At 48.0% G+C, this 15,075-nt stretch overlaps 1 protein-coding gene across 1 annotated transcript in view; it reads left to right on the top strand.

Annotated features, from left to right (window-relative positions):
* The first annotated feature begins 257 nt into the window (after nucleotides 1–257).
* CCDC90B (coiled-coil domain containing 90B) overlaps nucleotides 258–15,075 on the top strand; it is a 154,095-nt gene continuing 139,277 nt past the window's right edge. Inside the window, exon 1 of the mRNA XM_086933916.1 lies at nucleotides 258–510. Coding sequence (XP_086790042.1) covers nucleotides 417–510 — 94 coding nt within the window. The 5' untranslated portion in view covers nucleotides 258–416. The remainder of the gene's footprint in view (nucleotides 511–15,075) is intronic.

The following is a 15,075-nucleotide window of genomic DNA, read 5'->3' as shown; positions in this document are numbered from 1 at the left end:
TTTGAAAATACACATTTTAGTAAATGGAGAATATTTACATAAATATAAATATATTTTTTAAAAACAACATAGTGGCAATGGTTTATTGTGATAGTTTATAAAAAATATATTTAACTGTTCAAAATTGTGATTATTTTATGTAGTAGACTTGGCACGCCTACATATTGTGAAAAGAGTTCCTTCCATTCAAAGATGGCTGCAGCATTTGAGCGCGGCAGACTACTTCCTGCTATAATGTTCCTTGCGATGTGAGAGCCAGAGATACACTCACTTTGCTGTCAGTTATATTCCTTGCCATGGTTTCCGGGAACCGGGCTGTTTGAGGGAGACCTATAGAGAGTGGAGGTGGAAGCGAGCTAGCGCCAGGGTTTGTGAGTTTGACCTTGATACAGGGCGCAACTCTCTAGATCGCAGCCATGACAACACTTTCTCCTATTTGCAGACGTCTTTTACAAAACTCCATGAAGTTGGTACCCTGCTGTATCCCGGCCGCCCCTTCTCTGCACAGAGGTAAGAAGGCCACCAGCGGGAGCAGACATCAGGTTATTTATTGAAGGATAGGAATTTGCTCAGGCTGAATGTCTGCTAGTATTTCATACAGTGCTATGTAGTTGTTTAAGTGGTATGAAAACAAGCATTGGAAATGCAATAGGGCTCGCATTAGGAAAGTTTGAGCTATTGGTCTTATAAATGATTTTTTTTATTTATGTGGTTTTTTTTAAATAGCTAAATTAATAGCTTTGTCATTTACAATGCCAATAGTTATAACTTTCGCAAATGTGACACCTATAGCATTTGTAATACAACATGTTTTGTATTTACGTGACTTAGATATATTAATATTACAAATAACAATGGCTTTTAATCTTTTTTAAATAATTAATACTTAAATAATGTATTTAATTTGTAATGGCAATAGCTTAAACTTTTGTAAATAACTTTTGTGAAGATTATGTTCAGTGTTTTTTATTGTGACGAAAATCCAAGAACAGAAGTGAAATATTAACATCTTTTTGTGATTTGTAATAAAGCGTGAAAGCTTGAAAACAACTTGAAACATTAAAAGAACATATTTGAACCAGTGATGCTGTGCTTGCGCTGAGTGATGCTGTGCTTGCGCTGAGTGATGCTGTGCTTGCGCTGAGTGATGCTGTGCTTGCGCTGAGTGATGCTGTGCTTGCGCTGAGTGATGCTGTGCTTGCGCTGAGTGATGCTGTGCTTGCGCTGAGTGATGCTGTGCTTGTGCTGAGTGATGCTGTGCTTGCGCTGAGTGATGCTGTGCTTGCGCTGAGTGATGCTCTGGTTGCGCTGAGTGATGCTCTGGTTGCGCTGAGTGATGCTCTGGTTGCGCTGAGTGATGCTCTGGTTGCGCTGAGTGATGCTCTGGTTGCGCTGAGTGATGCTCTGGTTGCGCTGAGTGATGCTCTGGTTGCGCTGAGTGATGCTCTGGTTGCGCTGAGTGATGCTCTGGTTGCGCTGAGTGATGCTCTGGTTGCGCTGAGTGGTGTGTGCATCGGTTGAGCTTAGTGGGTGCATTGGTGGAGCTGTTTGGTGGGTGCATTGGTGGAGCTTAGTTGGAGCATCGGTGGAGCTGTGTGGTGGGTGCATCGGTGGAGCTGTGTTGTGGGTGCGTCGGTGGAGCTGTGTGGTGGGTGCATCGGTGGAGCTGGGTGGTGGGTGCATCGGTGGAGCTGTGTGTTGGCTGCATCTGTGGAGCTGTGTGGTGGGTGCCTCAGTGGAGCTGTGTGGTGGGTGCCTCGGTGGAGCTGTGTGGTGGGTGCCTCGGTGGAGCTGGGTGGTGGGTGCCTCGGTGGAGCTGTGTGGTGTGTGCATCGGTGGAGCTGTGTGGTGTGTGCATCGGTGGAGCTGTGTGGTGTGTGCATCGGTGGAGCTGTGTGGTGTGTGCATCGGTGGAGCTGTGTGGTGGGTGCATCGGTGGAGCTGTGTGGTGGGTGCATCGGTGGAGCTTAGTGGGTGCATTGGTGAAGCTGTGTGGTGTGTGCATCGGTGGAGCTTAGTTGGTGCATTGGTGGAGCTGTGTGGTGGGTGCATCGGTGGAGCTGTGTGGTGGGTGCCTCGGCGGAGCTGTGTGGTGGGTGCCTCGGCGGAGCTGTGTGGTGGGTGCCTCGGCGGAGCTGTGTGGTGGGTGCATCGGCGGAGCTGTGTGGTGGGTGCATCGGCGGAGCTGTGTGGTGGGTGCATCTGTGTGGTGGGTGCATCTGTGGAGCTGTGTGGTGGGTGCATCTGTGGAGCTGTGTGGTGGGTGCATCTGTGGAGCTGTGTGGTGGGTGCATCTGTGGAGCTGTGTGGTGGGTGCCTTGGTGAAGCTGTATGGTGGGTGCCTCGGTGGAGCTGTGTGGTGGGTGCATCGATGGAGCTGTGTGGCGGGTGCATCGGCGGAGCTGTGTGGTGGGTGTATCTGTGCAGCTGTGTGGTGGGTGCATCTGTGGAGCTGTGTGGTGGGTGCATCTGTGGAGCTGTGTGGTGGGTGCATCAGTGGAGCTGTGTGGTGGGTGCCTTGGTGAAGCTGTGTGGTGGGTGCCTCGGTGGAGCTGTGTGGTGGGTGCATCGGTGGATCTGTGTGGTGGGTGCATTGGTGGAGCTGTGTCGGTGGAGCTGTGTGGTGGGTGCATCGGTGGAGCTGGGCGGTGGGTGCATCGGTGGAGCTGTGTCGGTGGAGCTGTGTGTTGGCTGCATCGGTGGAGCTGTGTGGTGGGTGCATCGGTGGAGCTGTGTGGTGGGTGCCTCTGTGGAGCTGGGTGGTGGGTGCCTCGGTGGAGCTGTGTAGGTGGAGCTGTGTGGTGGGTGCATCGGTGGAGCTGGGTGGTGGGTGCATCGGTGGAGCTGTGTGGTGGGTGCATCGGTGGAGCTTAGTGGGTGCATTGGTGGAGCTGTGTGGTGGGTGCATCGGTGGAGCTTAGTTGGTGCATCGGTGGAGCTGTGTGGTGGGTGCCTCGGCGGAGCTGTGTAGTGGGTGCCTCGGCGGAGCTGTGTGGTGGGTGCCTAGGCGGAGCTGTGTGGTGGGTGCCTCGGCGGAGCTGTGTGGTGGGTGCATCGGTGGAGCTGTGTGGTGGGTGCATCGGTAGAGCTGTGTGGTGGGTGCTTCTGTGGAGCTGTGTGGTGGGTGCTTCTGTGGAGCTGTGTGGTGGGTGCTTCTGTGGAGCTGTGTGGTGGGTGCTTCTGTGGAGCTGTGTGGTGGGTGCTTCTGTGGAGCTGTGTGGTGGGTGCTTCTGTGGAGCTGTGTGGTGGGTGCTTCTGTGGAGCTGTGTGGTGGGTGTATCTGTGGAGCTGTGTGGTGGGTGTATCTGTGGAGCTGTGTGGTGGGTGCCTCGGTGGAGCTGGGTGGTGGGTGCCTCGGTGGAGCTGTGTAGGTGGAGCTGTGTGGTGGGTGCATCAGTGGAGCTGTGTGGTGGGTGCATCGGTGAAGCTGTGTGGTGGGTACATCGGTGAAGCTGTGTGGTGGGTGCATCGGTGGAGCTTAGTGGGTGCATTGGTGGAGCAGCGAACGACCTGTTCCGAGCCCTACGAGTATTCAGAAAGAAGGAATGTCAGAAAATCTCCCCGTTTACATTTAAGGCAGGTTTCAAATCGCCAAACCTCGTCCCTTTGCTTTGGGAGGTAGAAACAAGGACCAGTACCACCCTGAGCTCCGCAGCACGGTCAAACCATCACCCAGCTCTGAAGTACAATCCTGGAGCAAGGTCATGTGGAGAGCCGCACGGGTTCCATTTTCGAGACGCATGGGCTCCATTTTCGAGCTTGCCAGTGAGCCAGCCCCTACCCTGGAAGTGCTTTCCCTATCTTGAAGAGTATCCGATGTGCAACGACCTGGAAATGAGCAGGGCACGCCCACGGTGAAGTCACTGATGGCAGATAAATATCGTCGTGCTTCCTAGTGGGACAGATCGTGTCATTTATATTTCATAATAGTGAACACACTGGTTCATGCCGAGATAAGTGGTGAGAGTGGAGTGTTAGTGCTGCGTTGTCTCTTTAAGGGTGGCTTTCCAAAGTGATGTTTGCACCCCATTTTAATCAAGGTTAACAACCTTGCTGTTTTAGTGGCAGCCAGTATTTGCAGCAAACCAGAGTCGTAAAAGCATGACGTGCGGAAGGTGGTGGAGGGGGTGGCCAGCCTGGGAAAGTGAGATTGTGTAAATTGCTTTGCAAACAAAGAACAAGAATTGGCTGCATATGATTTGGGACAATAAAAAACAATTGAAAGCGGAGTGTGAGACACGGACTGGAGTCAGAGCTGAGAAAGGAGGGGTAAGAAGTTGAGTCCTGAGTGCGGCTGAGCTGGGGCTCGGAAGCAGGATCAGAAGAGGTAGTCACCCCCCCCCCCCCAGCCAAGATTAACTGCCTCGCTTAAAGGACATCAAAAAACAAGGGCTTGTCACCCTGGAATTTAGCGCAGTAACAAAATGCACTGTGTCATTGAGTCCTTATTAGAGAAAGGATGTGGCATAATATACAGAGCTGCCAACTTAGGAAATGGGGAACAGGGTTCGAGTCCCTGCCGGTTCTCTACTATATAGAAAAAGGTTTAAAAAGGTGATTTTAAACAGAATTCAACTAAATTACCAAAGCCTAACAATGTACAGGATCGGCTGAACGTACCACTGGGAGACCCTACAGTAGCAAAAGTCCACATTAAACAAGCCTTCGGCATTGCTGTGGTGGGGAGGGGGGAGGGGAGGGGGCGTGGGGAGAGTTTCAGAGTATTTGTCAGTCAGGCAGAGTTGGTAAGAGAAGGATTAAAGTAAGTGAGGAAAGACTTCGCGTGTCCATGTGTCTTGCGGTGTCAAAGTGGGATTGTAAAGGGGCATGTTAATGCTTCATCCTGACGCCTTGTTAACACTGCCTGCTGTCACGGGATCTTTCCGGCAACCCTTCACCCGACTTTAAACACTGAGCACACTGAAAGTGCCCTTAAAAGGCACTGAGAGACACATTCTGGGTGGGTTTCTAGCTTTTCAGTTTATGCTGCAAAAGGGAGCATTGCAAGGGTAAAGTTACATAGGATTTAGGGAAGAAGGGGCAGAAGGGAAGAATAGGGGAGAGTAAGGATGACGAGAACGCACGGGGAGCAGCAGCCTTTGATGTGCCGGCCGGCCGTGGGCAGTGACTAATTAGGGGAGGAGAAATGCCAGAGCACACGCTGGGGTAAGCTTGTAGAGGGAGGCTGGTGGCTTTGATGCTGTGCACGCGCTTTTTCACGGGCACAGCATCAAATCGCCCGTTTAGTTAAGCTCTGGATAAGCTCCAATATGTGTCGACATCTGCAATGCTTGCGCATTGGCAGAGGTCGAGCCCTAAAAAGGTGGTAGAATTGAAAGAGTGACAGAGGAGTTATTACGGAACCATTATAAAAGGTACGCCATATGCTTCTAATGGTGTACTTAATATATGTGGATTTATACATTCGTAGGTAGAAACTTCTTTTGCAGAGCAAATAACCGCAATCAGTAGTCCGTTTGGAAAATTGCTGACACCTTGATGTTAATGGCCAAAAAGTAAAGAAGTTCTATAAAAATTACTTACAGAATCTCACACAGTTATATTAGAGGCCATTTAAAGTATACAGTACAAGGCAAACCTGCGTGAAGCTGTTCAGATACTGTAAGAAATTGTGTTAGTAGAATGCAGTGCTTTAAATGGGCCGGTACTCACCGGTACGGAGTATCGGCACTTTCATATTTTCTCCCCTTGAGTACCGGGACCTATTCCGCTGGAAAGGAGAGTACCGGTACTCATAACTGCCCAGTCTTGATGCGGTTGGTGCTGCGCTCCATCCTTTGCAGGTCTTTCTGCACGGCCTACAATGGGTTAAAGCTCATTTCAAACCAAGCTGAAGCCTGGTGTGCGCTGGTTCAAAAGCACCAGCAGAGCCGCTTGCCTTCAGTAGAACACAGAGCTACGTGTGTATCTCTGGAGTGAAAGGTCGAGTTTCGCTGCAGGGTCCTATTCAGAGGGGGTCTGAAGGTGACAAAAATCCTGATTGGCGGGAGCGTGGGCCACATTGTTCAGGGACACAGCTTGTTAGTATGCCCATTGTTTTAATCGCGCACAAATCTTGCCCATCAACAATTTACATGAGAGGGATTTGCATGAAACGAAATCCCGGCCCTCTAGATTACATCAATGCATTCATGCTTTAAAAAAAACTGCAGCACTAGTACTGATTCGTCAGTGTGCTATTTATTGGAAAACATAGCCCCGCCCCAAACTCTGCCCCCAATCCACTACTTTTTTTTGTGAGTACCTGCACTTATTTTTTTCCATTTAAAGCACTGGTAGAATGAGATGTGAGCCCTGGTCAAGCAGCAACCACAGTCCTTTTCAGGGTAAGGCAAAAGCCAACCCCAAATTAACAGATGCTCAACCCCCTGGTAGCTTGGTACTTGGCAGTCAGGCTTAACTCGGAGTCAATGTGTAAAGTATTTGTGCAACACTTCAAACAGTAAAACAGTGAAAACAACCCACAAAAAGATCCCATACCACATTAGAAAAATAGAGCTTAATTTAATACATAATAAAAAGACCAGAACAAAAATCCAATTAGTAGAACCCAAGTTATAAATTATTCAAGAATAAATTATGTATTGGAGGAATACACAAATCCGCTACATCCAGTCATTGCCCCAGAGACAAGCTTCATTCACCAAATGGTTAAGGCAAGAGCATGGTAAGTTTCTAAAAGTGGCATTTTCAAGAATTGTAATTTAAAATCCAACTCCACTATACGTTTGCATTTTAAATTGTGATTCCAGAGACTCAAAACATGAACTGGTCATCTCTTCTCATTCGAAAACTACACGTAAAAAAATAATAGGTCCACTCTGGTGTTTCTTACTAGCAGGGCATGTAAAACTTAAAAGTACATGTCCTGCTTTGTGAATTCATTGCACCATGCCCTCTGGACTGTTTAGAGCCTGCACTAGTGGTGACATATGTATTAAAAAGGAAGGGTTGGTCCTGCCACAGATTTATCTTTGCAGGACGATATGCCACTTCAAACTGCACACACAGGCTTTACAATGGTAGACCTGAGACATGTTTAAAGGGCTAATTAATTTGGTGGCACAATAAGTGTTGCATGCCCCTTGGTAGCATTTAATTTAGAGGCCATGGGCACATGTAATTCTATTTTACAAGAGAATTGCAAGTAAATTCAATTTGTCAACCCGGTATGAGCCAATGTTACCATGTTTTAAGGAGAGAGCACAAGCACTTAAGTACTAGTTAGCAGTGGTAAAATGTACAGAGTCCTAAGGCCAACAAAACCTAATTCAGCAAAAATAATTGGTGTGACCGTGCTGAAAGGGCCATGTGCCTTCCCAGCAAATATCATATGCATATATATACCTTTTGGTTTCCGCCAAGAAATCATCACCCCCAAGTAGTCCTACCTTAAACTAAGCATGAAAGATAACGATAGGCTATAATGAAGACCATTCTCATGACCAGCCCTGGAGAGTTCTCTAAAGGCAACAAAGAGTGCTTATGATAATTTAAAAGCAGTGCTTCTGTCAAGGTAAGATGATAAAGAGAAACATATTCTACCTTAGTTGAAAATCTGGTTTAAAATCAGGAGAATGATGAAGAAAAGTTTGCTCTTGAATGAACCTAAGTTTAGCCGCTTTACACACCCGTGCTCTCCATTTCCGCAAGCATTTAGAAGAGGCGATGACAACCAAGGAAATTAACTTTGTCAGTTATAGTGTCAGAGTTTCTTCTTTCAAGGAATCAAAAGTGGGAGTAATAAGCTCCTAAATAACTCCCAGAAGATCCAAAGACAATGCGATCAACCTAACCTTACATTTTGAGAGTCTAAATTTCTTCTTCAACCCGGGAGACAGACGGTAACAGTTTTTGAATACTTTAACAGCAAAGCAGAGAAAAACAGAATCTCCTTTACCAGATAGGAACCATCGGGACAACCTGCAGTCCAGTTTTATGGAAAACTCTGGTAATCAAGGGGAATGTGTTAAATGTGATATAAGATGCTGTTCCCTACTGTAAAGGGAGGCTGTCCTAGTCCGAGAACTAAGAACCACTTTCTTTGGAGCAGTACATTTATTGAAAGAACATTGTTTCTAGTGGAAGCAAACTGATCAAATCCCAGCATCCCAAATCTATTGAAAGATGGTTAGACCTGGGTTCAACTATATTTTGGGTGGGAACTACACACTCGGGGATCTTAGTGCACATTTCCTGTCCTGTCCTTATGATGCAAGGTGCTTGTAACAAAATATTCTCTTTAGTCCCCATGAAGAGTCCAAGGTACATCTGCTAGGGATCTTGCTGCCCGTCTGGCTATTCCAGTAAGCAAGTCCAGGAGATTCAACTACCTTCTAGACTAGAGGTCTTCAAACTTTTGTCGGCCAAGCCCCCCCCCCCATCTTAACCTTTTTACACGTCGATTTCCCCCCCCCCCACCGCCGCCACCACCACCTGACATGGTGGTCTGCTGACCTCAGCAGGTCACTATCCCTAGGATAGCTGTCATTCGTAATGGGCAGCAAATTGCAACCTACCTCAATGATATTCTTGAAGGTAGGTCAATTTGCGATCTACTAGGAATTGCTCATTTAAAAACAAAACATGAATACATTAAGAACAGCAATTACCAATTGATTCCGCCTGCTCATCGAACTGCTCCAAATGTTATGCTGCTGATGCAGATTTTCTGCACCTGGCATGACTGTGCCCCCATGTAGGCAGTTACTGGACTGACCTTTTTGCCCACATCTCCCAGATGGTAGATGCGACACTGACCCCTGACCCACGACCCCCTGGTAGCATTGCTGGGATACGTGCACGATATCCCAAAGGAAACCTGAATATTTGTTGCAATTGCACTCCTACTCACGAAGCACAAGGTCACCATACAGTGGAGAGGTATGCATCACCCTACCATAACAAACTGGCTCAAGGTCTTGTCTTTTGTGATACGACCAGCGAACTGTATGCCCAAATGCAACCGCCAACATCCCACCCTCAGGACATTTGGCAGGCTTATGTACAAATCCGCTCCATTTCAGCAAGACTGACAACGACTGACAATTAAGGGGCATAGCTATCCGCATGGTGTGGCAGTCGATAATGCCACTATTGCACGCTGAACGTCATAATACCCCCTCCCTCTGGGCTCACAGGGGCCGACGCAACCCCCAGATGCCTCCTTCATGCCACAACTAGACCCAACCCACAGGCATCCATCCGCAGATCAGGACCTGGACCAGGGTTGCATTTTAAGATTTTACATCATGTTGTATCAATGCTACTGTTTAATTTTTACTTCCATTGCGACATGTGAAAATTGTCAACTTACGTGATGTGCACAATTTATTGAATTTGATAAATAAAGCTTTAAAATGAAAAAAGAACAACAATGAGCAAATAGCCATAGGGTTCAAAGGGCTTTGTCATGTGTGTCAGCCCGGGCCGAGACAGCTCCCCAGGCACACACACAGACAGTTTTGGAGCTGCCAGCCACAACAGAGTACTTCACTGGTCTTTAAAAGACCATTTACGCATTAACGAGGCTTTGTTGTTTATTTCACCCCTTCTTAGAGCCCCTGCATGTCCACTCTTCCTATTGCTGGAAGAATAAGCCCCCCCCCCCCCAACTGTTGCGCCCCTGGACGTTCAAGACAGGTCACATCTTGACACTGTCAGACGAGCAGCAGCTGGAGCTGCAGCAGCCCAGGCTGAGACACAGGACTTGCGCCTGGTGGAATCAATAAAAGAAGGTGAAGTTGTGGGGTGAAATGCGCGGCCACCCTGAAGGCGTGCTGCGCGCCCCCTGGGGGGCGCGCCCCACAGTTTGAAGACCTATTTTCTAGACTGTTGAAATGTCCCTGCAGGGTAAAGTTCTTGTGCTTTCCTGAGGTGAAAGAGACTTTGTCTGTGGAATGATCCCATTGTGTCACACAACGTTTCATAGTGGCTTTTGTAGTTAAAACAAGTGACATTCGAGATTGAACATCAATTCCCCTCTCCCAGTCACCACTTGTTCAGAGTTAGAAATGAGAATCTTGATTATCATCCTTGGAGTAAAAGCACCAAAAGACCATAACATGACAAACTAGGAGTTTGAGATGCATCTTTACCCATGGTACTGTACCAATACATGATACTGTCTCCCCTTGTGTCTGGAACCAGATGAAACCAAAGCTGTTTTCTTAACTGGATAGCCCTTGGTCAGAAATGACAAATCCTTTGAATGAACCATGTCACCAGTAAATTCCTACAGATTTTTCTAAGATAAGTTTGTAGCTGATTAATTGCATTTGAGTGCATACTTAATGGGGACTCTGCTTGGGACAGCAACTAGTGGTTTATAAATCATCTGAGTATTTCTTTCTATTTAAATCATTAGAATACAGGATTCCCAGCAGTGGTTCCATGGTCTCGGAGGCAGCTGTCTACTACACTTCAGACAAAGGCGCTTTTTCAAATTCCATTCTACTTTATAAACTCTGTGCTGAGCCCAAGAAAGGGAGCTTCGAGAGGCATGGTCTGGCAGCGCAAGTGGGCGGCCACCATCTCGTAGTGCTCCTGTGCTGCACCGACCATCCTGACTGATGTGGGCAGTGGTATGGCTTGCAGGGCTGCACAACTGTCCCAAAAGACCGAGGCAGCCTTGAGGGCACTGGAGGCCTGTGGTGTAGCTCCTGGTGACCGTGGTGGTCGCGTCCCTGGGGGCCTGCGGTGCCTAAAATGGTGGTCAGAAAGCTCCAGTGGGAGGGAGCAAGGCCCGGTTCGAGACGGCCGTCCGGGGGAGCAACCTAGGCGCCAGGGGAGTTCCTGGCTGTGGTGGCCCACTGATGACTTTAAAACCCTGAGAGAATGAGGAGACGGGTCCTATTCAGACTTGGAGGTTAGCCATTTTTTGTCAATGGGATTACATTGGGATCGAGACCCTGCGTGATATAGTGGATGGCGGTGAGGTTAAGTCTTTTAAGGACCGACAGTATTTAGTATGTTCTCGCTGAGACCTCATGGTTTAAATATGTGCAACCTACACAAGCTCTCAAAGGAGACCACATCCTGGTTTGGACCTCTCTGCATACTCCCCATTGGGAAACTAGGTGTTGGGCGAAGCACCTGGTCTCAAAGTGTCTCTCGACACTGATTGTCAGGTGGGTGCAGGTTTTTCGCTGGGCTTACTTATCATGGGTGTGTTGTGGGGTTAAAATGTGTATGTTTCTCTATTATGCTGCTCTGCTGAACAAATAGAAATATATTTCTAAAATACAAATAATAGGGGCTCCAGGTTAGATTACTGTAATTCCTTATACATGGAGTCCAACAAGGGCCTCATACATCGACTGCAAATCGTGCAGAATGCTGCAGCGCGTTTTGTCTTAGCTCTTCCTAAGACATCATCTGCCACCACCGCGAGGAGGGATCTCCACTGGCTTCCCATCCAGCACAGAATTTACTTTAAAATTTTGTGCTTGACGTATAGAGCACTCGAGGATGGCTCTAAGGGTGCCATTAGCTCTATACTCACCCGCTATTATCCAACAAGGTGTCTCCGTTCTGCGGGATTATTCCAACTTGTTCCTTGATTCAGGCTGACCAGATGGGGAGCTAGGGCTTTTTCCGTTGTTGCCCCTAAGCTCTGGAACGCCGTTCCAATTGAGATTAAAACCCTACCCTCAATGGACCTGTTCAAAAAGGCCTTAAAAACGTGGTGCTTCTCAAGAGCCTATTAATGATGGACTGCTACGCCATGGATATGAGCTGGTATTTTGAAGTAGGCGCCTTGACGCCCATTGGGCTAAGTTCGCGCAGGATAAGACGCCTTTCATTCATTCATTCATTATAGATTTTTGCTCCGTCTCCTGTTGTCGGGAACATCCTCACCGCTATCACTCTTTCAGGCATGACAGCTGTACTTCCAGATTATCACAGGGGATACCTGCTACAGGCTTGAGCTACTTCTCCATTACTTCCAGGATAGCTCTACAATCCACACCTTAATTACCACTATCCCTGACATAAGACTGCCTGACGGTGTACAATATAATATGGAATATGATTGTTCTACCTGCAGGGATGTGGATATAATATGGAATATGATTGTTCTCCTGGCATGTAATGGCTGATCCTGAATATGTTGTTATGGTTAAACAATAAGTAATGCACCTAGGTGTGAGAGTTTGCACATGCCCACGTTTTGCATACCTAAACATTTTATGATGGCATCTTATGGTTCAAATCTTTTTATTGCATTCTGATAGACAAACCAGCGAACAGTGAGCAAACCATCACTTTGCAAGTAAAAGCAATCAAATCAAATTTCAAAACAAAATCCAACAAATCCTCGGCCCGTACCCCTACCTTCCCTCCAGAGTACTCACATCCAGTGTCATCTGATTAGTAACTCACTATTCACAGTCTGTTGGTCCCCCCCCGGTCTAGCTCCCCAATTCGTGCTAGGGTGTCAGTGTCTGCCTGGCGCAGTAAACGCAGGTATCTAGGGCAAGTAAACTCCCGAAACACCGTGGACAGGAGAGCAATATACGATGGCCACAGCTCTCTGTAGGAATCACTCTGATTGGTTAATGCAAGGGTTAGTTTCTTCATCCCTAATATGCTCCATAAGTGGTGCAACCATTCGAGGTGTATCAGAAGCTTCTTGGTGCCACAATGTGAGAAAATGTTTTGGAGGGTTGCCCCCAGTGTGAGACCAATGTATCTTCCCTTGTGGGATTTAAGAAGAAAGGTGAGCGCATTTGGGAGCCCTAAGATGGTGTATTCGGAGTAACTGTGTGTCAAAGTGGGTATCTAAGTCAGTCAAAATCGTGTCCCAATAGTGCGTAAGGTTGGTGCAGTCTCATACAGGTGGCGCAGCATCCTAGGAGACCCATAACTTCTTCAGCAGTCCATACTACGTGCAGGGTACCCCTATGGAGGCGCACTGGGGTAAGATACCAGTAAGTAACTATTTTAGTAGCAGTCTCAATGCTGCCCCTGTTACGCGCTGTGTGTCGCGCTTTATACTGAGCCTCATCTCATACTTTGTGTGTCAGCATCCACACCCAATTTAAGGTCCGATCAGGGCAGAGTGTTGAAGAATACCATATAGTTCGGTGATAAGGCGGCTATCAGAGGTCTTCATCACCAACCACTTCTCAAAGGGAGTGAGTGGGCGCTATGCCTTGGCTAGTAGAAATGGGCGAGTGAGCCAATGACAGACTTGAATGTAGTATATTCCCTACGATCTGGCAGCACATAATCTTTACGCAGCTGCTCAAAGGGGAGAGGGCCCTCCTCATCAAAGAAGTGGCCAATAGAACACACCTAATTGCCATGGCTTGAACGCAGCTTTGTCAAGACCCGGTGTAAAATCTGAGGAACCTCAATGGGAGTAAGCGGAGAGGGAAACAATGATAGGTTTTTGCACATCACCACCTGATCCCACACCATAAGAGTGGCTTTAGTGTCCGTAGAGGAGTAAATGCCCATGCTCTCTATGCTTGTCGCACAAACGGGGCTTTCCTCAGATGTGACTCAGCTACTGCCCTGTCCATAAACAACCAGTATTTCTCGGATTCCTCCCCATAGCGGAGTTTTGCCACCTGGTAATAGTGTAGGAGGTTGGAAACCCCTAATCCGCCTATTTTGTGGACCTGTAACTCTGTTGCCAGCTCATGCAAGGTATCCCTCTTCCCAAATGAAGTTGCACATCTCTCCATGCAGGGACTGAAGCATACCTGCGGGAGCCTCTATCGGGAGGGCCTGGAACAAGAACAAGATCTTCGGGAGAGCAGTCGTCTTCAATGCCGCCACTCGTCCGAGCCAGGATAGACAATAGTGTTTCAATTGGGCCAGGTCCCTCCTGAGTTGCTGGAATAGAATTTGATAGTTGAGAGCCACAGTCACCTTCACTGTCGGGGCCTACTGCCCCCCCAAATAGGGGGTGGAGGTAATCGACCACTGTATTTGGTATTGGGGAGCTTCTAATGCCTCTGTCGCTGGAGCGACCCAAAGGTCGAGAGTCTATGACTTCTGGATATTAATACGGAATCAGGCAGCTTTTCCAAAGACCTCAATGTTTACCTGAAAGACCAGGAGGACCTGGACGGGATTGTCCAAGGGCCACTAATCAGTCATCGGCATAAAGGCTAAGGGTGTGTTCCTCCCTGCCAAAACAGACCCCATTGATGTTCGGATTGTATCGTATGCACTGAGTCATTAACTTGAACCGTCTCTTGCAGTTGCCCATAGTTACTGTGGACCCATGTGTAGAATTCGTCCCGAGGCCAAAGTGGTTGAGCGTTGCCTCGAAATAAGGCCAATGTACCTGGTCAAATACCTTTTCAGCATCTATGGCCAGGAGCAATATTTTCCTCCTAGAGCGTTTGGCCTTGTCGACCAAGTGAGTGATCTGCTTGGTGTTAGCACTACACAGCCGTTGTGGACCAAATCCTGCCTGAACCAGATTAAGCATGCCCAGCATAAGTGGACCCAACTGTGCCGCTGGGATGCTAGTGAGCAATTTAATATCCACATTGAGGAGGGATATCGGGCAGTAGGAGCCACATTGCGTTTGTCTTTTCCTCACTTGGGAATTTCAATGATGGAGGCATTTAGCATTGAAGGCTGCACCATCCGGGCCCGGGCCAGCGATCCAGTTAAAGAGCCGGGTTGGGACTGGGGCGAGTACAGTGCAGATGCTTTTATAAAAGAGCGGCGGAAAGCTGTCCGGTTCTAGTGATTTGAGGGGTTTATGGTGAGCATTGGCAGAGATAACCTCCTCTATCCGGATCGGGTGTTCAAGAGTGTCTGCCTGGGCTGGTGTCAGTCGATGAGTACTCACATCTTTGAAGTAGAGGCCTGGATCATCCGGGGCATGGCGTCTTCCGAGTAGAGCTTCTCATAAATACCCTAGAGGGCTAACGCAATGGGGTCGTCCCCTACAATATTGGTACTGTCCTGCGCTAGAAGGGAGACCACTCACACGGTTTGTTATTGTGATATAAGTCTGTTGGCTAGTAGCCGCTCACTTATCCTCCCCCTGCACCTATGCCCCCACATAAGAAGACTGTCAGAGTC

The sequence above is a fragment of the Lissotriton vulgaris genome, chromosome 8, assembly GCF_964263255.1.
Source record: "Lissotriton vulgaris chromosome 8, aLisVul1.2, whole genome shotgun sequence".
NCBI lineage: Eukaryota > Metazoa > Chordata > Amphibia > Caudata > Salamandridae > Lissotriton > Lissotriton vulgaris.
Note: the sequence above shows the minus strand (reverse complement) of the source record. Positions and strands in the feature narration are given on the sequence as shown.